At 54.2% G+C, this 24866-nt stretch overlaps 1 protein-coding gene across 1 annotated transcript; it reads left to right on the top strand.

The window, feature by feature from the left end:
* Positions 14976 to 20085, top strand: C3H2orf50 (chromosome 3 C2orf50 homolog). Its single transcript, XM_021087840.1, is given in 5 exon segments — positions 14976 to 15148; positions 15151 to 15286; positions 18424 to 18463; positions 19898 to 19958; positions 19961 to 20085. Coding segments are annotated over 5 exon segments (471 nt in total). The 5' UTR covers positions 14976 to 15039.

Raw genomic sequence — 24866 nt, 5'->3', positions numbered from 1 at the left:
TGGAAAATGGGTGACAAATTATTACAACGTGTTCGGGGGTTGTGTATGGTTAGAGCAGGGCGGGGAGGGAAGCTCGGGTGTGACCCATGTCTATAATTACACCATCACATTACATCTAGCGGGTGTGACCAGGACCACAGCAGGCACGCAGGGAAGGGAGCTGCTGCTCTCGATGCTTTGGGGGAAACGGGCAAGTGCATCCGTGGATGCACAGAAGGGCAAGAATTGGGAGCCCCCCCGGCCGGGTCCTTGTCCCACCCTGGGCAGCTGGTGACCCCAGAGAAGCCATTAACACCTGGCTGATGGGCTCATGCCATCTTTGCAAGCCCTTATCTCGGTCCCCAACATAGCAAACCGCAGGTGCTCAATACACATTGTAAAATCGAGGAAGTATGTGAGTAGATGAATCCATCAATGGGAAGCACTCATCCTCCTTAGAATTTCACTTCTGACAGCATCTCTCTCACCCACACTGCCCCACAGTCATAAGATGCTGGCGGGCCCTATTTTTTGGTAGCAGATCTCGCATAGGCACAGGCACACAGCCTCGGGAATCCAACACACCGTGTTGGAGGGACAAGGTGGAACCCATGACATGGCCCTCCTCGGGGGCAGCCTGCCTCCCGCGACGGTCACCTTATGGGTGGAGAGGCCTGGCCCCTTGCACCAGCCTGGGACAACTCCGGAGGGCTGTTCTGGCTGCAGTGGGAATAGCGGAGGCCTCATCCCCCACTGTCAGGCGTCACTGCCCAACTTCTCCCTCCACGGGCCGCCCTCTCTCCTCCCACAGGCCATGAGCCCGGAGCCCAGCCCCCACTAAACTGCCTGAAGTCATCCTTTGTCTCGGGGTGGCCCACCCTACATGGGGAGACGGGCCCCCAACACGGCCGCACAGTAGCCAAAGGAGATTCCCCCTCATGGTCACATGGTGAAAAGACAAGCTTGCTCCAAAGAGGATGCCCTGGCCCAGAACATTCCAGAAACTTCCCCTTGATTCCAGTTATGAGCAGATGAGGGAACTTCCTCTGGCTGACGCCCATCCCACTTTGGGGAGCTGATGTACAAGCCTGGGCCTGGGTGGCTTTTAGCTATTTTTGACTTTTACGCATCCCTTCATACCCAGGAACTCCAGATTGCAGCCCCCAGTCCTCAAACTGCTCAAATCCAGGTGGGGGGAGAGAGAAGCAAGTGCCAGCAACGCAGGGTGACGTGTGACAGAGGAAGTCCCGGGGGAAGGGAGAGGCCTCCAAAGAACAGAGGACGGAGCCCAGACTGGGGGAAGGGCGCCAGGAAGACTCCCCAGCGACAGTGACACGCTAACTCCTCCAGCGAGGACGACACCCCAGGCGCTGCTGACACTTCGTGGGGACGACGATGAGAGCCTCAGTGTGGCTGCAGAGGGAGGACAAGGGACCATGAGCGGGGTGGAAAGGGAGGGCAGGTGCCAAACCGTAACGGGTCCTGGAGCGTGTGCAGGTGGAGGAGTGATGCCAGGCTGGGGCTGCGGAGGGCGCTGAGCGCGCTGCTGGCTTGGGCTGGAGGCGGAAGGCTCGCAGGGCTCAGGGGGCAGCGAGTGGATGAATGGAAGGCCGATGGTAATGACCGCGCTGGGGTCCCAGCAGAAAGAGACCTGCCCCCAGAGCCGGCCCAGCTCCGCGCATGGTCCTCACGCAGCCTTTGTGTCCTTCGAGGGAATAAACAGCCCAGGGTGAGGTCCTGGGAGGACCGCGCTGCTTTACGGGATCTTCGCGTGCACCGCGATGTTTCAAGGTCACCACCTTGGCCTTGAGCCAACTCTCTCGTGTGACCAGTGAAAGGATTTCCGTGTCAAAACATGCCCAGATCAGAAGGACAAATCATATGTGGTCACTAATACGTGGAATCTAATTATTGAAAGGATGCAAAAGACCTTAGCCACAAAACGGAAACAGACTCCAAGATTTGGAAACCAAATGTGTGGTTCCCAAAGGTGTGGCTTTCCAGATGTGGGGGGAGGGATACAGCAGGAGGTTGCAATTAATGTATACACACTGCTACATATGAAATAGATGAGCAGCAAGGATCTACTGTAGAGCACAGAGAAATCTACTCCATACTGTGTAATAATCTACACGGGAAAAGAATTTGAAAGGGAACAGATACGTGTATTTGTGAAACTAACATAACATCGTGAGTCACCCACACTTCAATAATTTTTTCCTCATGCGCCCAGATGGTCAGTTACTCTGCCTTCCTTTTGGAATTCGGCTTCAGAGCCTCTCACAGCTGCCTGCATTCCCAACGAAAATGTGAAAAGAAATATTTTTGCTATGGAATGTCTCTGCTTTGCCCGAAGCTTGCGGTACATTTGCGATGATTTTCGGGGCTCCTTGGTAGATTAAAGACCCAGAAGGAGGGGGCAGGGAAGGACCAGGGCGGTGTCACCGATTTACGCACCAACAGCCAAACACCTGTCCCCTCAACCCTGTCGTCATAAAATCGCCTTCCCAGTTTAAAAGGGAAGGTGCACGTGAGCCCAACGCGGAGACGACAGCGGGCAGAACCAGCGCCAGCACCTGCCCCATGTTCCCTGAGGACAGAAATCAGACCCCTTGCTGATCTGGGCCCCTTTCTGTCCAGCCTTAAATTTTCCCACGTGGTTGTAGCTGGAGTTATCATCTGGGCATCTGGGGTTAGTGGGTGCCTGGAGATACTCCTCAGCCCACCTCTTCACCTCGCTTACAGATGAGAAAACGAATCCAAAAGGGTCAGTTACTTTGTATATACCAAGAAATAAAACTCAAATCAAGTATTTTTAAAAGACTGATGAGTCCATATATGAGTATACAAGGAACAAAAAAATCCCACAGGTTGGAGTTCCCGGCGTGGCTCAGCAGGAATGAACCCGACTAGTATCCATGAAAACTCAGGTTCCATCCCTGGCCTTGCTCGGTGGGTTAAGGATCCAGCGTGGCCGAGAGCTGTGGTGGAGGTCGCAGATGCAGCTCGGATCCCGCATGGCTGTGGCCGTGGTGTAGGCCGGCCGTTGCAGCTCCTATTCAACCCCTAACCCGGGAACTTCCATATGCCATGGGTGCAGCCCTCAAAAGACAAAAATAAATAAATATGTGATTCCCACAGGTTACCAAACCAGTTGGAGGCAGCTCTCCACCTCCCAGTCAGGCCACACTGCAGTGTCTGATGCGTCTGGTGGCTGTGGGATTGGTGAAAGGGTCTGGCACGTGGCCTAAGGAGTTAAATAACTATGAGTCCCTGCCTCCTTCCCTGCCCCGATCCTGAGGTTTAACCTGACTCCGACTCACCCGCATGGGGGGCTTTTTTTTTTTTTTTTTAATAGCTTGGTCCTTATCTGGCCTGCGAGGCAGCCTCACTCTGACCTCACACTCTATCACCAGACTTCTCACCTCACAGTCATTGCAGTACCGTCATCCCAGACGAGCAAGAGATGGTTAAAAAAAAAAAAAAAGACAAGAAAAGAAGTTTCTGGTCACAATACCTAATTTGACAATTTCAGAACTAGGCGATGCATAGTCCAGGAGACTGCAAGAGCTCAAAGACTCATTATAGATCAAACACAAGAACCTGAAAGAACTCAAGAGGATGAAAAAGGTGGGTAGACTGAAGGCAGAAAAATGCCATCGAGTTTTCACGAACGGAGCAAAGGGGAACTCTGGAAACCAACTAGTGAGACGGGCCAACTTGGAGCAAAATTCCAGCATGGTGTAATTTTTGCATGATTAGTGAAAAGAAAAGCGCTAATTGCTGGAAGCCGATGACCCATCACTGGTACCGAATCTCCCTTCACTTTAATGAGGTCATTGAAATGACAGCCCTGGGGATGGCACGCAGCTAAATCATCCCTCTTTTAGGAAGAAAAAGTGTCCACCACTTTCCACAATTCTTTGTAAAAACAAAAGAAGCAGCGGCAGCATCCACAGAGGAACAAGGACAGGTGGCAACCAGTGGCCTCAGTGTGACAGTAAGGAACCAGCCCAAGTTGCCCAGATACCTACAGGTCCAGGCGCTGGCGGGCCCTGGGAGACAGATGTGGAATCTCAAAGGCCCGACGGGAAGCGTGCTTTGACCCGCGGGCCAGCCAACACAGCATTTCAGCACGTGTAATAGCAGTGGGGGGCGCTGGCTCTGTTCAAGCTGCCTGGGCTTGAGTGAGTCATCAAATCCATCTAGATATTTCTGTCTCCAGCAACACAGAAATTGACATCATCTGAAAACCCTGTTGCCACAAAACACCTACCAATCCTGGAAAATTTATGATAAATATCCTCTTAAATGCCGAACCGTGCCTGTATCAAGTAAAAGAAACCTCCAGGAGCCAAAAATGAAGAGGAAGTTGAGAACGCCTGACCCTGGGGGACATTTGCCAAGCTTCGGAACAAGGAGGCTTGGTTTCCATGGCTGCGTAGGAACCAAAAAAAAAAAAAAAAAAAAAAAAAAAACCCACAGGCCTGCACGAGGTAGGGACTTGAAAATAAGACTCCCCTAGAAAGGCAGGACCTTGGAAGCCATACACTCAGTGACAAGAAGCTGTAACAATGGACTTCCCGTTGTGGCTCAGCAGGTTAAGGATGCAACACAGTGTCCAGAAGGATAGGGGTTTGATCCCTGGTCTTGATCAGCAGGTTAAGGATCAGGCATTGCCTTAAGCTGTAGTGTAGGTCACAGATGCAGCTCAGATCTGGTGTGGCTGTGGCTGTGGCGTAGGCTGCAGCTGCAGCTCTGATTCGACCCCCAGCCTGGAACTTCCATGTGCCATGGTGCAGCCACAAAAAGAAAAAAAAAGGTAGAACACACAAAAATTAACAAAAAGAGATGATAAGGAAACTCGTGTTTCAACTCCCGCTCGCTAGCCCTTGTGAGAATCTGCAGCACGTACCCCCTCTCATTGGGTTTGGCTTTGAATCGACACTATTGGTTGGAAACCCAAGCCAAGAAATGATCTATGAGTGGCCTTGGGTTGATCGTTCCCCACGGGCTTGGCGGAAACAACTGCAAATTCGCTCCGGAGTTAATCGCCCTCCACCCAAGGTGTGTGGAATAGCCAAGATAAATCCCAGCCCTGGGTTATAAGATGAACCCTCACTGAGTACTTACCCTGTGCTTAAATCCTGTGTGTGTATTATCCCCCTTAATGCTCACAGCATCCTTTTGATGGTAAGTATTCTCATTATTATTAATATTATTGTTTGCTTTTTAGGGCCACGTCTGCAGCATACAGAAGTTCCCAAGCTAGGGGTCAAATCGGAGCTGCAGCTGCTGCCTAATCCCTAGCAACACCTGATCCTTAACCCACTGAGCAAGTCCAGGGATCAAACCCGCATCCTCATGGATACCAGTCAGGTTCGTAACCTGCTGAGCCACAGTGGGAACTCCATCTCCTTGTTATTAATAGCTTTCTTATTCCTGGATTCGGAATAGGTGAACAGAGGCACAGAGAGAATAAGCAACTTGCCTGAGAACACACAGCGAATAAACAGAAGACCTGGGTTGCAGACCCAAGAATCTGGCCGCTCTCTCAAGCTGGGCTCTCTGTTGCCTCTCAATTCGACATCAGGAGTGCAAGTTACCAGGAATCAGCTCACAGGGTGGAATTATTTGACTGATGATGGAATTATTTGACTCAGGACACAAATACGAATTTTTTTTCATGTTTAAAGGCATTCTTTTAAATGTGAACAAATGAGATGCAGACAAAAGAAAAAATAAGGTAAATAGCAAAGAGAAACAGAGAAATTTTTTTTTTTTGTCTTTCTTTTTTCTTTTTTTGTCTTTTCTAGGGCCGCACCCGCAGCATATGGAGATTCGCAGGCTAGGGGTCGAATCGGAGCTGTAGCCACCGGCCTATATCACAGCCAAAGCAACGCTGGATCCGGGCCGTGTCTGTGACCTACACCACAGCTCACGGCAACGCCAGATCCTCAACCCACTGAGCAAGGCCAGGGATCGAACCCTCAACCTCATGGTTCCTAGTCAGATTCATTGACCACTGAGTCGTGAAGGGACTCTGAGAATTTTTAGAAATAAGAAATGTAGGAGTTCCCGTCATGGTGCAGTGGTTAACGAATCCAACTAGGAACCATGAGGTTGCGGGTTCGGTCCCTGCCCTTGCTCAGTGGGTTAATGATCCGGCGTTGCCGTGAGCTGTGGTGTAGGTTGCAGACACGGCTCGGATCCCGAGTTGCTGTGGCTCTGGCATAGGCCGGAGGCTACAGCTCCAATTCGACCCCTAGCCTGGGAACCTCCAAATGCCGCAGAAGCGGCCCAAGAAATAGCAAAAAGACAAAAAAAAAAAAAAAAAAGAAATGTAATGACTGAAAATAAAAACTCAAAGGATACGTCAAAGCACAGATTGAATAGGGGTAAAGGGCTGAAGAAAACCTGTGACCTGTAAGAATTACCTAGAGAAATGGCCCAAGATGAGGCGCAGAGAGACAGAGCTGGGGAAAACATGAAAGAAAAGGGAAGAAGTCAAAGAAGATAGGATGCGAAGGCCCAAATGCACACATCTCCTAGGTTCTGGAAGAAAAAATGAGAGGGCGTGCAGGAGACTTGAGATGCAACAGACAGGCTGAGGAAAGAATCCTCAGACGCAGGAATGCAATCTCAAGCAGGCTCTCCGTGGAGACATACCACCGTCAAATGACAAAAACCAGAGGCAAAGACACAATCTGGAGTCCCATTGTGGCTCAGTGAGTTAGGAACCCAACGTAGTGTCCACGAGAGTGTGGGTTTGATCCCTGGCCTCACTCCGTGGGCTAAGATCCAGCATTGCTGCAACCTGTGCAGTTGCTCCTAAATGTGGTCCAGATTCTGAGTTGCTATGGCTTTGGAGCAGGCCGGCAGCTGCAGCTCGATTCCACCCCTAGCCCAGAACTTCCATGTGCCTCAGGAATGGCCGTAAACAAACAAAAAAAGACGTGACCTGAGAAGCAACAAGAACGAAAGGGCAGATCCCATCAGAAACCCGAGGGGAGCTGACCGCTGATGCTCCAGAGCCACCGGAAATTGGAATGCAATGGCATGCTATTTCCAACATGCTAAGAAAAAAAGTACCACCAAAATAGGACTGTCTGCCTAGTGATGGAAAAGATATACATTACCAGACAAATAGAAATGGGTGAATCTACCAGTAGAGCTTCAGTAAAGGGAATTTTAAAGGAAATGGTTCACAAGGAAGAAAGCAAAGAAAGCATCAGATACGCCGGGCAAGCTAAGCAAGAACTGACTAAATAAAATAAGGGTAGATGACGGAGCATGATAATGGGAGCAAAAAGAATGCAAGCACGTATATGTAACCGGGTCACCATGCTGTACAGTAGAAAAAAATAGAATTGGGGAAGTAACAATAAAAAAAAATTTTGAAGGGTAATAAAAACAAGTTGAAACTAAAATATTGGGTAAAAATAACACGTAAAGCTGGGTGCGTGATTAGAGTGAAAGCAGTCTGCAATCTTTGTATTTTATGTGAAATGTTTGGGAGAGGAACAGAAAAGCGGCAGAACTTTAGAAACTGAGTTAAGTGTGTTATGTTAGAATTGTAAAGATAAGCACTTAAAAAAACAAGTGATTTTCAAAGAGCTAAGGAAGAGAAATAGAGGCCAGTGAGGGAAGCCAAGAAAGTCATCTGTAACGAGAGCACCAGGTATGGCGTGATGGAATGCTCTCCGCAATGGATATGGTCTAACAGAGACACAGCAAGGATGCTGCAGGAAGGACCACTGGCTTAAGAGGGATGCTGGACCCAAGATGTGAAGCCCCTCTTCCAACCCCTTAGAATCCTATGGATCAAATAGGACAGGACCATATACAGGGCTATTCTTTCCTTCTTCCTTCCTTCCACAATGGTTTATTGAGCACCTACTGTATGCCAGGCACCACTCTAGATGCACTCTAGATGCATTTATGGTGTTTTATCTCTAGGGAGGAAAACGTACAATAAACAAAATGATTTGAGATGATGATGCTACGAAGAAAATAGTGATGAGACAGCCTGGCAGAGAATTGGATGGGCATTCGTTATTAGGAGGTCCTGAAGAGAGGTAAGGTGAGCGGAGACCTGAAGGTCAAGTAAAAGCCAACCACAGAGGGAGCTCCCAGGGTCCAAGAAGCCTGGATACGTAAGGTGGGGCCAGCTTGGTGGAGCTGGAGGCCGGGTAGAGCCCAGGGGCCGTCGTAAGGCTGTGGGAAGGTTTTGTTCCAGTTTCCGCTGGGAAAAGAATCATGTGTTGGCTTCAGTGAGACCCAAGGCTTTGCGAGCTAAGATCTGTATAATCATGGAGAAGCTGAAAATTAGCCCTGCTGGCAGGCAAACCGAGATAAACAAGGTTTCCAACAGGACGTAGAACAAAAACACAAAGACACACAGGCAGGGCCACCCAGCAGCTGCAAAATGACCAACCCTTTCCCTAGAATCACCCAGCACAAGGCCCATCATGAGGCTCCTTTGCAAGACGGCCCTGGGTTCATGGCTGCAGCAAGCCTGGGAAACCCAGCACTGAGGCTTCAGGAGGGCTCTTGGGGTTACCCTCTCTGGCGACTGCAACAAAATCACGACAAGATTAGCCAGCATCATTCTCAACAGCAGCCAGGCGGCTCGCTGAGAGCTTTACACATAATATGGGACATTTCATGTTCCCTTAAGCCTCTGGGGTGACTGCTGTCATGACCACCCTCTTCTGAGGGGTGGGATTGAGACTTAGAGAGGAAAACTAGAAAGTAGCAGAAAGAGGATTGAGAAAGAAATTTGTCTGACGTTGGCAAACAAAGGCCTGCACCAGCTCTCAGCTTTCTGGGTGCTGGCAAGGGTGGGAGCTATCGTGCTCCTATTCAGGTCTGAGCCCTAAGTGCTGGCCTTTTATTTTTAGCAACTGAGAAATTTTTATTTATTTTATTTTATTTTCTGTCTTTTTAGGGCCACACTGGCAGCATATGGAAGTTCCCAGGCTAGGGGTCAAATCAGAGCTGTAGCTGCCGGCCTACACCACAGCCACAGCAACGCTGGATCCTGAACCCACTAAGTGAGTTCAGGGATCAAACCTGCCTCCTCATGGATACTAGTCAGATTCATTACTGCTGAGCCATGACAGAAACTCCTAGTTTGTTTTGTATTTTTATGTTTGGCAGCCCCGGGCATAAGGCTTTCCCAGGCCAAGGGTCAGATCTAAACCTCTGTTGCGCCCTAAGCTGCAGCTGTGACAACACCCTTAACCCACTGCGCTGAGGCAGGATCAAACCTTCGTCCCAGCCCTGCAGAGACACGGCCGATCCCTTTGCACCAGAGCGGGAACTTCTAAGTGCTGGCTCTTAATCACCATATCTTAGCATCTTTCTGCAGGTAAAGTCTCTAAGTGAATTTCAACCCTAAGGCAAAATGCAGGAAGCATCCCATTCTAGTGACCTGCTTCCGGGGAGAGAGTTTACCAGACGCATGCAAAACGCTATTAGAGTGAAGTCTGCCTCCTTGATGTGGGGGTAAAAAACCCCGTCCCAGGAGTTCCCGTCGTGCCTCAGCAGTTAACGAATCTGACTAGCATCCACGAGGACGCAGGTTCGATCCCTCGCCTCACTCGGTGGGTTAAGGATCCGGCGTTGCCATGAGCTGTGGCAGACATGGCTCAGCACAGGCCAGCTGCTGTAGCTCTGATTTGACTACCTAGCCTGGGAACCTCCATATGCCACGGGTGCAGCCCTAAAAAGCAAAACAAACAACCAAACAAAAATCCCCCAATCCTATGAGGTACTGAAATCACAGCATCATTTGGGCTAGAAGTCCCCACAGACCTCACCCAGGCTAATATGCAGCCTGGAAGCCCTGGTGCGGTTGTTCAACTATTGATATCCTTCCATACCAACTGGAAAGTAGCTGTCCCCGCCGCCCGCCCCCCGCCCCCCAACCTCTGCCCACCCGCACAGAGAGGCCTGCAGTCCTTTGCGATTGGCCAGGCCTGGCCTTACCTGCTGTTAAAGCATCACCCTCACCTGGATCCACTGTGGGCTCCTGGCTCGTCTTGCCCTCGGGCTCCCCACCTGCCGCTGCGTTCCTTCACCAATGCCTTCTCTGGACTTTACACCCATTCTCTCAGCGCCTCAAACCTTAAAGATGCCTGGTTTCTTTCCGACCAGACATCTGAGATGACGGTGGGAGAGGTAACTGGTGGTTTTAGGCCCAAGGGAGGATGCAAAGCTACAGGCTGCCCCCTGCTGCCGAAGATGAGTATTGCAATCACCCCCCAAGTCAACGTCTCCTTTCTCCGAAAATGCACTCAGCTGCCCCTGAGTGGGAAGTTACAAGATAAAGAAAATACAGACGATGCCCCAGAATATTTTTTCCCTTGCTTAAAATTCCCTCCACAACCAGAAATCCAGATTCTTCAGAGTACCAGCCACTGAGTTTATCTTTTGCCTAGCCAAAATAAAACGGAGGGATGCTTTTCCTCTGCAAATAGCAATTTAAGAGACCGGGGATGGCAGTCAGCAGGGGTTCTCGTCCTGGCCACATTTCCTGCCTGTGTAACCAGTGAGGGTGGTGATTTTCCTGCACCCCCAGGCTCTGCACCCAAGCCCGGGTCCGATCAGCCCTCTCTCCCAAGGTATTGTGATGCTTCAGTGAGAAAGGCAGGTGAGCCCACGCTCAACCCTCAAGTGCTTCACAAATGCTATCTTTAAGGTAATTATCTATCAGGGAATATTTAAATTATTTCCCAGAGCCTAGACTGGTATTGAACACTAGAGAGTCTAATTGCTGGAAATGATTAAGGACCCTCCTGGGGAAAGTGGGGCGTAGTCAGCCACGTGGCACGATCGCAGAAGAGGTAACACAGCAGGACGACTGTCCTCAGAAGGCCCTTGGCTGGTGTCTCGGAACGTGGATTTCGAGAGAGTTTTCTCCATCCCCTGAAAAGAGTGGCTCGCTCACTGCGCCTAAGCTGTTTGAGCTACAATGTGATGCATGCTGAGCTATGCTGAGCGCTTGCTCTCCTTCTGGGTTTGCGTACGTGCTGCACAGACCGTGCCTAGGTAGCCAGAGCCCGGTGAAAGCTCCAGGCCCTGAGTCTCCAAGGAGCCTCCTGGGGAACATTTCACCCGTGTTGTCACCACTCGCTGCTGGGGAATTGAGCACGTCCCGGGCAACCCCCCTGGATGAAGATTCTGGAAGCTTGTGCCTGATTTCCTCCGGACTCCAAATCGCACGCCTTCTCCCTTTGCTCTCTTCGCTGATTCTGCTCTGTTCCCTTTTGCCGTAACACATCACCCGTGTGTCACCATGTGCTGAGCCCTGCGCGCCCTCCTGGGAGACCACCAACCCGGGGTGGGCTCAGAGACCCTGACACACCACACAGCCCCCAGATCTGGCAAGACCAGTCAAGCCGACGCATCCAGGCCTGGCTGGGGAGCATCACTGCTCTATAGGCTGAAAGTCATTAAAACATCCGAATGCTTTGACCCACAATCCCATTCTGGGAAATGCGTCCTGTCGAGACAGTTCAACAGAAAGAAACAGAGGCGGGAAGATATTCATTCCGTGAAAGTCGTCCTACCCCTGAAAATGACCTGAAAGGCCCAAGAAGAGAAAACCACAGCTCAGTGAATTAAGATACATCATTTCTAAGAAACAGATTAAAGTGAGAGGTACAAAGATTATAAACAGGAACATGAAAAGAGGTTTCCAAAGGTGAATTTTTCTTTTGAAGCTGCCTACAAAACGGTGGGGACCTGGACAGCACGTGTGCAACAAACAGTAAGATGGAAAGCGTTGGAGCGGGGCTGGACCACCAGGGCGTGGCGGTGACTCATCTTTAATGATGCTGTTGGCATCGACGGGAATTTTTTAGACACTTGGCAGGAGCAACTGGAAAGGCTCTTTCTGTACTCTCACCACCTTTTAAAAGGTGTGTGCTTGCAGGGAAGAGGGGGTCGAAGTTGAGCCGAAACTTTTCTCTGGCAAAGAGAGGTTTAGGGCAGAAGAGGGCGGCCTGAACTATGCAAACACGTGCTGGCCGTGCCCCTGCCTCCCCCAGTCCGCTTGGCCCTGCACCCCAGCCTGCCTGCTCCTCCGCTGACCCTCAGCTCTTTTCAACCCGCTCCAGCGGCTCCCTCCTTCCGAGGCTCGCCGGTCCCTCTGCCCCACCGGGCCGTGGGGAGCTCCAGCCGGGGCCAACTTGGAGAGGGCGGAGTCTAGGAGGTGGGCGGGGCTACGAGGGCCCTTCCCGCCCACATCTGCCCCACCCAGCGGAACCTCACTCAACCTTGCTGAGTCCCCGGGGCTGCTGCCACTGGCCGTGCCTGTCACCACACACCTGAGCCCAGGCTGTAAAGCTTTACAAGCATCTGTTCTAAGGTCCTTCTCGGGGTTGAGAAAAACCGGATAAAACACAGCTGCAGCAACCCCCCAAATCTAGGGATTTTTCTCCTCTCTTGCAAAGTTGCCTATAACGTTATATCACAAGGCAGGCAAGGGGGGATGACGTGCCCTAGGATACCTAGTGAGTCCCTGGCAAAGCTGGGACTGGAACTCGGTGGCCTGTCCTCCCAGGGCTGGGGCTGCGGGAGACCCACTCAGAGCGAATCTGGATGCTTTTCCAAGTCAGTGACGGTGGAAAGAAAATGAATCCCAGCTAGACTGACGGAGTCACCTTTTTTTCCCGTCAGCATTTTCTTTTGGAAATTTCCAAACACATCGAAAAGTTGAAAGAATGGTACAGTGAACATTTTATACCTACCCCCTCGTGTGTACAATTAACATCTTATTGTATTCCCTTTGTCACGTATCTATCCATCCTTGTACCACCTATTGGGCTGAAATCATTTCTAAATAAATTTTCATCTTTAAAAACCAGCCCCCGTGGAAATATTCAGCCTCTACACACATCAGGCCCTTGGTCATCCTGGACGCCTCTGCTGGCCTTTTTGGTCCTGTTTCTTATCTCTGGAGCATGTGGCCAGGGGACCTGGGCCAAGGTATCTGAGCAAACCGCATGGCTGTTCCAGGCTGTTCCAAGCTACTCTGTGCCACAGTCTGCAGACGGCCTTATGAGTGGTTCTCCAAGCAGTAGGCATTGCCCTCTCTAATCGCACTCATGGGACCCCTTCCAGAGGTTCAGCGCGGTCAGAACCACCACTCCTTGGGCCACAGCAGCCACAGACACCTAAGGGAGAACAACCACCAGCGAAGCCTGTTTCTGGGCCTCAGTGTTTCCCTAATTCATCCTTTTGGAATAAAACTTCAAAGTCACCAAATGCCAGCCATTCTCATCCCCGCTCAGGAGAAACAGAAGGAGGCGAGACGGAGCCCCAGCCCCGCAGCCTCTGCCTTTAGACCGACGTCCTCTCAGAGGTCACCCTCTCTTAGCCCCTTCCCCATACAGGTGCTGGGGGCTCCATGTGGCCTGGTGGCTCTCACCCCGTCTCCTCCTCTCCAGCCCTCTCCAAGGCCAGCGTGGGCTTCACCACCTCCTCTCACCTGGTCCACGGCCATGTCACCTCCCCTGCTGGTCCTTTACTGATCTTCTTTGTCCTGTGGCTTGAAGGCAGCGGCACCCCTGTCATGCAGGAGCTCCTGACACTGGTCCAAGCCACACGTGGCCCTGGTGCCCCCTTTAGCCCCCAGGCTGGTGCTCAAACCCTGTTGTTCTGTCTTGCATCCAAGCATTTGCACCTGCCCCACATATACCACCTGGCACCTCCTTCATGAAAGCAGAATCCAGAAGACGTGCCAAGGCCACATAGTGCCCACAGGCTTGGTGTGTTGGCTGCCCCCCACAGCCCTGGGTGCCTCTTGCCCCTCCGCATAGTGGGACTTCATGTGCACCAGCCATGTGCCCATGTGTTACCCCTCCGGCCGTAGGGAGCACCATACCTGGTGGGTGAGCCCACAGGAGAGCTTTATGCCAAGAACTGTGACTCTGCCAACACACCCAGAAGGTGAGAAGATGCCAAAAGCCCCAGAAGCATGGCGTGTGCGGGCAGAAGCCTTGGTGGGCAGGAGAGGCCTGGGGCCACAGGGCAAACTTGGGCCGCACGCGGCAGCGCAGAATCGGGGCTGAAGGTTCAGAGCCTGACTCCCCACCCGGGCTGCTCCTGCTTTCCTCCTGAGGGTCTAAACTCAAGGCCCAGCTTCGGCTAGCAACTGAGCGGCCTTGGGCCGTCACACCCCTTGCTGGTGAGGGCCTCTGCTCCCACATCTGTAGAATGGGCTCAGAGATGCCTGCCTTGCCGGATGGAAAGGGTTCGGCAAGATCAGGGGCAGCTCTTTGTAAACCGTCCAGGTTTAGGCGGGAGAACAGGTTTTAATCATGCAGCATCTCTAACTGTCTCTTGCCTGGCAGATACTCCCTGATTCCGAGAGAGGCAAAGCCACACCGCTCCCCGCCCCATCCGTCGTCTCCTCGGAGCCTCAGGGCATCCACCAGGGGCGGGGCGAGGTGCTGCTCCCTCTTCACCTGCCTCCAAAGGGGCCGGGGCTGCCCAAAGTCAGGTGTCTGAGCCCAGACCCTCGTGTTCTCTCTGGGAGCTCGTGTCTCACTGCCCCAGAGGCCCGGACCTTGGCCCCCTCCCCTCCCCTATGCGGTACTGAGGTCCCCAGCCGGGGCGGGGGGTGGCACAGCTGAGGGGCAGCTGAGCTGGGCATGGCCCAGACCACCAACCATCTCCACCCGCCAGGGGCTTAAATGTGTGTGTGTGTCTCTTTATCACACACACACACACAGGCACACACGGCCCGCCCCTTCCTTGGTCCACGGGGGAGCTGCCCATTCCCAGGGCAACCGTCAACACAGGCAGAAGCTCAAACCCAGCTGGGCTCAAACGCTCTCTCCAGCCTGGAGGGCCTGGTGTCATCATCGGCCACTCTGAGCTCAGGGTCCGGTGGGGACAGGACCCCTGTACAGGCTCTCCTGGGGTTCGGAGGGAGGGGGCGTCCTGGGAGAGGTCTGAGCTCAGGCAGGGCCCCTCTCTCTCTCCCTCTCTCCCTCTGTCTCTGTCTCTCTCTCATACACACACACACAAACACACACACTCGCTCCCATGGGAGGCCGCCCCACCCCTGGGCTCCAGAGAACCACCTTAGCTGGGTCCCCACAGCCCTTGACCAGGCTGCCAGCCTCAACCTCCTCCATGGCCCGGGGCGGCCCTGTGGTGGCAGGGGCCTTGCAAGAGGCCACCAGGCCACCCAGGCCCTGAAGGCCGCATGGTCCCGGGGAGCCGCAGGGGCACAGCAGGACCAGCTGTGGAGGGAGCTCCTGGAGGCCGAGAGGAGGAGCCAGTGGCGCTGGTGAGGGGCCTGCCCTGCCCTGCCCTCCTCCCCACCCCACCCCCCAGCCTGACTCAAGCTCTAGGAAGCTTCTGGAGAAAGACAGACTTGGGGGGGGAGCAGGCAAAGGGTGTTGATGGAAAAGTGTTTGGGCGAGGAAGAGCATGAGGAGGGGGAGGGAGGGTGCCCAGCCTTGGCCAGACGGGCGCCTCCAGGGCGAGGAGCAGGGCGGGGGCCGGGGCGGGGGCACTGCCTGCATCCTGGGAGCCCAGCCCCCCTTTGCCATAATCCCGCCACCCGGAGCTGGAAGGATAACCCGCCGGCAGAGGGATTATGGCAAAGCGGGGCTGGGCTCCCAGGATGCGCGCAGTGGGAGCCAGGGGAGGGCAGGCCGCCCTCTGACCCAGGAAAGAAGGTCCCTTCCAACTCAGTCCAGCCGTTCCTAGGAGAGCCGCCGTGTCAGGCCGCAACGGGGCCGGGCCTGGCTTGGCTGCACGGAGCCCTCCCTCCCAGGACAAGGCAGCCAGAGGGCCACAGAGCCCCGCGGGCAAGGGGAGGCTGGCGTGGGAGGAAGCGGCCTGGGCGAGCAGGTCTTGTTTCCCCAGGTGCCCGGGAGGCCTCTCCCAGGAGCAACGCTCCTGCTGAGACCTGAAGTGGGACAAGGGGCTCAGGGAGGCTCAGCACAAAGAACAGAGGGGCCTCGGGTCTCCGGTAGAGAAGTAGGCCGACGCCCCCCTCACTGATTGGCGTCTGGATGATTGTTGAACTGTCCTCGAATGAACGTCTTAATTACTTGATGTTGAATGAATGAAGGAAGCCGAATGAACGAGGCGCCATGGGGAGGGTCTCAAGCAAGAGCCTGACTGGCCTCGGTCGCTGTTTAGGGGACCCGTCCGGCCACTGGGCTTGGAACAAATTGAAGGGGGAGCAGGTGTGACCATCGAAGTGACAGTTGAGAAACTGGCAATGGCAGCGTGAGGCCCAAGGTGGCCTGGGCTCTGGGGGAGGAAGTGTAGCTGGAGATTTGTGGAGAATTCAAGGAATGTTCTGGCGGTAGAATGACCAGAACTGCTGATGGGCTGGAGACACAGAAAGCCAGAAAGACGGGGCGTGTGTTGAGGGGTTGGGGGGCAGTGTGGGGGGGTGTGGTGTGGGCATTGGTGTTGTGGGGGAGGCATGGGGGGGGTGTCTCGGGGCACAGGGAACATTTACAAAGACAAGGCCGTCGGGTGCCGTTTAACTTTTCCAACTACTGATAGAATAAAGAAAGTTTTCTTTTAAAAAGGAAAAAGAGTCATTCCTCTTGTGGCTCAGCGGTAACGAACCCAACTAGTATCCTTGAGGACACGGGTTCAATCCCTGGCCTCGCTCCGTGGGTTAAGGATCCAGTGTTGCCCTGAGCTGTGGTGTAGGTCGCAGACATGGCTCGGATCCTGGTGGCTGTGGCTGTGGTGTCGGCCAGCAGCTGCAGCTCCGATTGGACCCCTATGCCTCAGGTGCAGCCCTAAAAAGACAAAAAATAATTCAAAAAATAAATTAAAAAGGAAAAAGCTAAACATTTCTCAGAGAAGCAGTAAGATGGAAATCCTGAAAGAAGAGCTGCAGCCCTAGAGCAGAAGGTCGCACACGCCTTCACACCCGGCCCCCCAGGGAGAGCGTGGGGGACAGGAACTCTCTGGAGAGAAACTGTCTGAGAATGTTCCAGAACCACAGAAATACATGAATGCACAGACACAGGAGGGAGAACAAGCAAGGAGGTCACAGGGTCCGGAAAGCGGGGATCCTAGCACAACAGGGGTGGGGGTGATGAATGGTGGGAGCCCGGGGGTCGGAGGGCAGCAAGCGGGAGGGCCCAGGGGTGGCGGCGGGGGCGGCCTCTGGAGTGAACGTGTAAGACTCGGTTGGTGACCCGAGGCGTTTTCGACTGTATGGAAAATAATCCCGAGGGGGTGGCCTTGTGATTTTGTTGGAAAGTTTCGAATCAGTGACCAGCACGTAGAAACCTAAGAGAATTGGGATGAGATGTCATTATCAGCTCTAGGAAATAATTCCAAGCTGTGCACAAAAGGAGCTGGGATCAGAGTCCCCTGGACGCGGTATAAACGAGTTCATCCTGCAAACAATACCTAACGGGGGAGCCAGAATCTATGAGACAATCCTTTTTTTTTTTTTTATCCTTTGCTTTTTAGGCCTGCGCCCGTGGCACATGGAGGTTCCCAGGCTAGGGGTCCAATCGGAGCTACAGCTGCCGGCCTACACCCCAGCCACAGCCACGCCGGATCTGAGCCGCATCTGTGATCTACACCACAGCTCAGGGCAACGCCAGATCCTTCACCCACTGAGCGAGGCCAGGGATCGACCCCGCAACCTCAGGGTTCCTAGTCGGATTCGTTTCTGCTGCGCCACGACGGGAAGTCCTATAAGACAATTCTTTTGGAAGCAAAGAGGGAGACGAAAGGGTGGAGAAGGCTGGTTCCTCCCTCCCGTGATGGGAAGCCTGCAGATGAGCCCAGGTTTTCAGTGGGCAGTGGGCTCACTCTCTCAGCATCTGGAGATGAAGGGCTAGAAGAAAGAGCTGAGGGAGTGCCTGGAGGGGGGGCTCAGGCTGTGAGGATTGGGGCAGAGAAAGCTGTGTTTACATGAGTCTTAGAGAACTCTTTGGCTGTTTAAAAAAACAGATGAAAAAGTAAACTCCCAGCGCAGGGAGGTTTTTCTCCTCATGGCCCCTCCCCTTCCCTGGCCCCAGCCCCTCCCACCTGCCGCCTTCACAGGCTCTGAAAGGTTATCGAGCTTCAGGAAGTGAAAATGCTTTTCTTCCCCAAATAGTGGCAGACACCCCCAGCCCCCCAGCAGTCTCTGCGGACCCAGACCGGACAGACAGGGTGTCACCGTTTCCTGCCACACCTGCTATGCACCCTGTGGTGTCAGAATTTCCATGCTGTTGAAATGTGTGTTCATTTTAGAATCTACACCATCAATACGTGCTGATCTTTGGCCTTTGATCCACTTAAGGATTTCAGTTCCTCCACAAAGTAATAGATGCATCGGTGGCGGCAGCTTCCTCCCTTGACCCCAAATCATGGTAAAATCAGGGCAAAATCATGGTAAAAAATGATTCGACAAGAAGGTCTCACGCTGCCCGTGTGTTTCCTTTCCAGGGCTCAGAACTGGAGTTTCCTGAAAGACTATGACCCCACGGTTAGACAAACCACATTCCTGGCCAAATACCTGCCCTTGGAATGTCCCCTCAGTCCCTTGCGTTTATCAAGGAGCCACTGTGTCCTGGATGCTGAAACGTACAGAGACAAAATGTCAACTTGTTTCAAGAAACTTGAGGTCTAGTGGGAAAGAGCCTTTAGACATTCGTCCCAGGAATTCCCAGTGTGGCTCAGTGGGTTAAGAACCCAGCTAGTATCCATGAGGATTTGTGTTCGATCCCTGGCCTCGCTCAGTGGGTTAAGGATCCAGTGTTGCCGTCAGCCGTGGTGTAGGTCATAGACTCGGCTCAGGTCCTGAGTTACTATGGCTCTGTCGTAGGCCGGCAGCTGCAGCTCTGATTTGATCCCTAGCCTGGGAACTTCCATATGGCGCGAGTATGGCCCCCCACCCCCCAAAAAATGCATAGTCAGAGACCCAAACAGGAAGCTGAGCATTGTAGCAGGTGACCCAAGGTGGGTGCCACGCCAACACGGCCCTTGTGGGGATTAGGGCAGTTTCACCATCTGCATGGTTGGCCCTGGGGGGCTGCCGTCTCCCCAGGGATAGATGTAGGTCATGGGACCCGGAATCCCCGCCTGAGCTCCTGGTCCAGACTCCCAGCCTACAGAGCCTCTCCCTGCCCGGGGCTCTGTATGAGCAACCTGACCCCTGAAAGCCCTGACACACCACAGGGTGGGCCATGGCCTCAAGGACTTCGCCAGGTGAAAGAAAGCCGGGATCCTATTTCTTAACAATGATTCTGTCACTTCTATTTGACAGGAGCACAAAGTGAATCAGGAACAAGGGCAGGGAGGGCTTGTCAGAGTAGTTACAGATCATATCTTCACCCACTCGTCCATCCAACAATTACAGAAGTCACCAGAAGGCATGGTCTGGGCAGCACGCCCTCCCAAGGCCCTCAGGCTGGAAACAAACCCAAAGCCCTCGTGGCTGAACAGGTGTATCACGTGTGGAATATTCGCAACCGTCACACGGGACTGCCCTGTGACGTGGAGAACGGAGCCCGAGCCAGGAACAGGGGGCATCTCCCCAACATGTTCTGCAGAGAAAGGAACCAGAGGGAAGAGACTTGGGCCCATGAGGAAGAAGTTCAAAACCACCACGTGTGAGGCCCCATCTCAGCTCAGGGCAAGACGTGGTCCCGCCCTCGGTCCTTGCTGGCCAAGCATCACCGGGAAGGGGTGAGGCGCGTCTGGATCGGGAGCCCTGGGGGTGAGCAGAGGGAAGTGGGCACCTCTCGGCTGAGGCGTCGAGTCCCGGGTCCAGAGCGGGATCTGGGCTCCCTTCACTCGGAGGATGCTTCTTGCAGAGGGGTCCGCTCCCTGCTCCCCTCTCTTCCCGCTCGGGGGCCCGGCTGGCGTCTGGCCTCTCCTGTTTGCCGCAGCCAGTGACCCTAACTGTCCCCTCTCCCAGGGCAGCACGAAGGAGCCCGTAAAGTTGCCAGAGTATGTGCCTCTCTTCTCTGACACGGCTCCAGTTCCACGAACCAGGCCGTGGGCAGCAGCATGGCCATGCCCCTGGGGAAAACCCTCATCGGCCTGGCCTTCTTCGTAGAAGGACTTCGGAAGAAGAAGCTGGAAGACGAGCTGCAGCCGGTCTAGGAGGAGGGCTGGGTGCCCTGCCCCAGGTAGGTGTGGGGGCAGCTGGCACACCGCGGGGGACCCGGCACCCGCGCCCAGCCAGCACCCAAGCATCCTCATGGAGGAGGGGGTTGAAAGGGCTCCCGGCTCAGCCTCTCTCCTGAGATGGCGAGGACCCAGGACCCGCCCAAGGCCGTATAACCGGCCACGGTGGGGGCTTCCCTCACCTGCGTGTGGTCAGGAGCACTGACTCTGGGTTCGGATCCCGCTCTCGACTCAGCGCTGCAGCCTCGGCAGGTTGCCAGAGCCTCGGTGCCTCCACCCCAGCTGGACCACGTGGTGCGTTTCCCATCGCCGCTGTAACAAGGGACCGCAACTGAGGGGCTCGAAAGCACACATACGTGTCATCCCGCAGTTCTGGCCGCCAGAAGCCCGGGGGTGGGGGGTGGCCCTCACTGGGCTACAATTGAGGTGTGGAATGCAGGGCTGCATTCCTTTCTGGAAGCTGCTCACACTCCTTGGCCTGTGGCTGTTTCACCTTCAGAGGCAGCCCCGGACTATCTCCAGGTTGTTCTGCCGGCCTCCCTCCCTCCCCCATCTTTTAAGGACTCGGGATGACCCTGCCTCGCCCCGATCAGTCGGCGTGACCTCTCCATCTCACGGTCCTTGATTTAATCACATCTGCAAAATGCAAAAGTCCTTTGGCGTGCAGGGTGACATGTGCACGGTCCCAGAGGGTGGGACGAGGACCTCTCTGGGGTGCCAGTTTTCTGCCTACCACAGGGGGGGATCTAATCTGATGGCACCGATTGCATCAGGCTGTTGCGAGGAGGAAGTGAGTTACCCAGTGAAAATGTTTAGAGCAGAGCCTGCAACGGAGTAGGAGGCCGTGTCTGCAGAGGATGCCCTCACCTGGGGGGGAGGGCAAGGCCTGATACCGTCACCCAGGGAAGATGCCAGTCCCCAGCCTGGGTTGGCTCTCCGGTCCGGGCCTCCATGTCTTTTGTTACCCAGGTAACAGTCAGGGCGATGAGGGTGAGGCTGGAGCCAAGCAGGGGGCGTCTGCCCGCAGGGCACCCCAGTTGAAGTGGTGCCGCCTGCCTCAGGGAACCTGTGACCTGCATCCAGCCCGTGTCCTCTGTGCTGTGGGACAGACAGAGTCGGCCTGGGCCTGGGTTCGGGCGGGAGCAGGAGACGAAAGCAGGGGTCTAGCTGATGCTCACGTGCGCAGTGCTGGCCCAGGGCCTGGAAGGAAGGGGACCCTTGCTAAGTGCTGGTCCTCCCAGGGTCATGTCAGCAGCCCGTGTAAACTTGACAAAGGATGGTCTGGGCCCATCCTATCCGAGTCAAAAGTGCGGCTATGGCTTCTTCCTCTTTTTGGTTAAAAAACCACGGGCTGGCTCCCCTCTTCCTCCTGGGCACGTAGTTAGGCTGGATTTTCCCTTATGATGCAGGTGTCCCGTGTGACCACATGACAGAGCTGTGGTCGAGGAATGGGAGCAAAGACAGCGTGTGGCACGTTCAGGCCTGGCCCTCGAGACCGCCTGGCCTCTCATCTCCACCAGCCGGGAAAGGAGAGGCCTTGGGGGATGCGGGAAGCTCGTGAGCAACCCGAGGGTGTCGGGGGAGTAGAGGGCCCCGCCAGCTCACGCCAGCGATGGCAGGAAAAAATCAAAATGCTCCTGTGTCAGGGAGACACACCGAAAACGACCAGCAACAAAACAGTCACCCGCATTTTTAGTGGGACATATTTACAATTTATTCTCTTATTTGCACTTCACAGGACGACAAAGAGCCAGCTCGGCAGGGATGTTATACTCACAAAGGGTTAAAAATCCCTTAAATTCTTGAGGCCACTGCCAAGCCCAAGTCTCTGGGCTTTTCACCTGTGTCTTTTGCAGGATCTCAGCCGCAGCCTCCGGAGGAGAGAAGACAACGAACCGGGAGCCAGCAGGGCTGCTTTTTCTGACACTTTCTTGGGTCCTTTTCACTTCTACAGCTCACTTTAAAAGCCGTGGTCGTTTGCCTGTATTAAATTATTTCATCCTCTCAGCAACCTTAGAAATGGGTACTATCATGCCCTACAGCGGAGGAAACTGAGGCACAGAGAGGTTATGCCACTTGCCCAACATCACACAGCTGCTTGCTTCCAGAGACTGTATGTCGCCGAGACTATGCTCAAGCACTGTACCTATGGACCCCGTTAATGCTCTGAAAATTGAGTCCTCGGAGTTCCATGGTGCAGCGGAAACAAATCCAACTAGGAATCATGAGGTTGGGGGGTTCGATCCCTGGCCCCACTCAGTAGGTTAAGGATCTGGCATTACTGAGAGCTGTGGTGTAGGTCACAGATGTGGCTCGGATCTGGTGTTGCTGTGGCTGTGGCATAGTCCTGAGGCTGCAGCTCCAATTGGACCCCTAGCCTGGGAGCCTCCATATGCCGCAGATATAGCCCTAAAAAGAAAAAAAAAAAAAAAATTGAGTCTTCAATAGGCAGCAAATTATAGAATTTTTCTTGCGTAAAGACAATCTCTGGGTCCTTGGGAATGAGGAGCTCTTTTCCAGTCAGAGCCCCCATCACCACGGAGAAGAGGGCCTCAGTGGTACAAGGCGTTGCTCAGGATACGCCACTTCCACGCAGCATGGAGCCTACCCACGTCACCGCCAGCCCCTGCCCCCGGCAGAGTGTAAGGGAACAAACCAGGCCCGATGCTGACCCAGCTGGACAGAGGCAAGGTCACCACAGCAGGACACAGCCCTTGGCGCTTGGATCTGGGGACAGCAGCCTTCTTCCTTGGAGTCTGAGCCGGAAGCTGGGCTCCCTGTCAATCCGAAATCACATGCCTGCGCGAAAGTCAAGGGTCAGCACAGTCGGGGTCAAGGTCACGCCACGACAGCATCACAGGAAGGTCAAGCATCACCCCTTGGACTGGGTTGGTCAGAGACAGCTGCCGGTAGCTCCTTAAAGACTCAATCTGCATTCTTGCCATAAGCATGATCCTTTTATGTTCACTCCCAGAAAAAAAGCAAAATGAAACAAAACCACACGCAATAGGAGCTCCCGTTATGAAGCAGCTGGTTATGAATCTGACTGGTATCCATGAGGATGCGGGTTCGATCCCTGGCCTCACTCAGTGGCTTAAGGATCTGGTGTTGCCGTGAGCTGTGGTGGAGGTCGCTCCAATTCGACCCCTAGCCTCAGAATTTCCATATGCGTCAGGTGCAGCCCTAAAAAGCCGAAAACAAAACAAAAACAAACAAACCAAAAAACCCACAATAAAGCTACTTCTGTTAGAGGGAAAGGGCAGAAGCAAGAAGTATTCTGGGAACTCCGGAAGGCCGCTGGTCAAGCAGCTGCCTGGGGAGGGAAGGGGCAGCCAGGGGCCGGCGCTGACTCCACAGTTCCTGGGAACACGGCTACCTACAGACAATGTGAGCCCAGCCTCCGGGCCTGGCACGGTACCTGAATCGTCTCTTTTATGAATAGTATGTCACCATAATGTGGACACTAAACCAAAGACTTCATTCGGCCTGGCCCGGGCCCCACAGCGAGTGAAGGCTCGGGATCCCATCTCACACCCGCCTCATCCCCCCGACGCCTTCTCCTCCCCAGGCCTCAGTTTCCACGGCTGGAAAATGGGGGCGGGAGACAGGTTCCTAGGACACCCCCGTTCGGGGGTCCATGCTCTGAGCCCTCGACGAGCCCCGATCACGCCTTTTCCAAAGGGGACCCTTTCACAGAGCACATTGTGGGCACAGTCACGCAGTGTAACACACCCACCCATTTCTCGCTCACAGGTCCACGTGAAGCCGGTGACCTTGGCTGCGTTGGGATGGACTTGGCTCCAAGCTCCAGGAGGTCCTGTTCTCTTGGACCGACAGCTTCCTGGGGCACATTCATCTCACGGCACGTCACCAGTGCCCAGGTGCCAAACTAGCAAAGCTCCCATGCGCGCTCTCATTTATCAGCCAAACAAGTCACACGGCCAAGCCCAGCCTCACTAGGGCCAGAAAGCCCACCTGACCCCCAGCAGGAGCGTCAGAGGGCAAACACTGGCTGAGGAATAATCCCAACTCCAACACAAAGGATCTGATGGATTCTGTAAGACGCATAAAGCAGCATCAGAAATAGAGCCCTGGGTCTCCATTGGTGCACATTGAAGCCCTTGGACCGAAAGGGCTGGTCTGTCTAGACTTGGTCCAGCCCTTCTAGAGTCGGGTACCTGCTTCTGTTTCTGCTCCAGCTCATGCCTGACCCCAGCCTGTGACTGGGGACTCTGGACCTCTCGGCCAGTGGCAGCTTAGACACTAAGTGCAGGCAGGTGTCTGTCTGTGGGAGCTGAGAGGACAGACCCCACCTGGGCTGAAGGGCTCAGGGAGGAAGGGCTCCTGCAGAAGGACCAGCTGGTCCCCAAGGAAAAGGCAGGGAGATGGGGAGGGGAGGGCACTTCCACTGCTCGGGCCAATCAAGCCAGGAAGGGCTCCAAGGCAGTGGAGCTGCCAGCAGGTTGGCTCTGGGCAGAGCCATTGGCACAGCCCTTATCCTCACTCTGCAGCCTGCCGGCCCCACCTGCTCCTCTGTGGCTGCAAATCATGGGAAACCCCTCTTCCCAACCACCAGCCACCCCCTCCCATCCCTGCCATGTCTGCCTTCTTTTCAAGAGGACGTTGGCTTCTAGTCTCTCCACGTGGTGGTCACATCATCTACCAGGAGTCACAAGGATCAGGACCAAGGGGCCACCGTAGCAGGGCCCCGGTGCCAGGCTCACACCACATCTGGGCCAGAAAAGTCTGGATGGACG

Source organism: Sus scrofa, chromosome 3, assembly GCF_000003025.6.
Source record: "Sus scrofa isolate TJ Tabasco breed Duroc chromosome 3, Sscrofa11.1, whole genome shotgun sequence".
Lineage (NCBI taxonomy): Eukaryota > Metazoa > Chordata > Mammalia > Artiodactyla > Suidae > Sus > Sus scrofa.
This window is presented reverse-complemented; position numbering and strand designations above follow the sequence as displayed.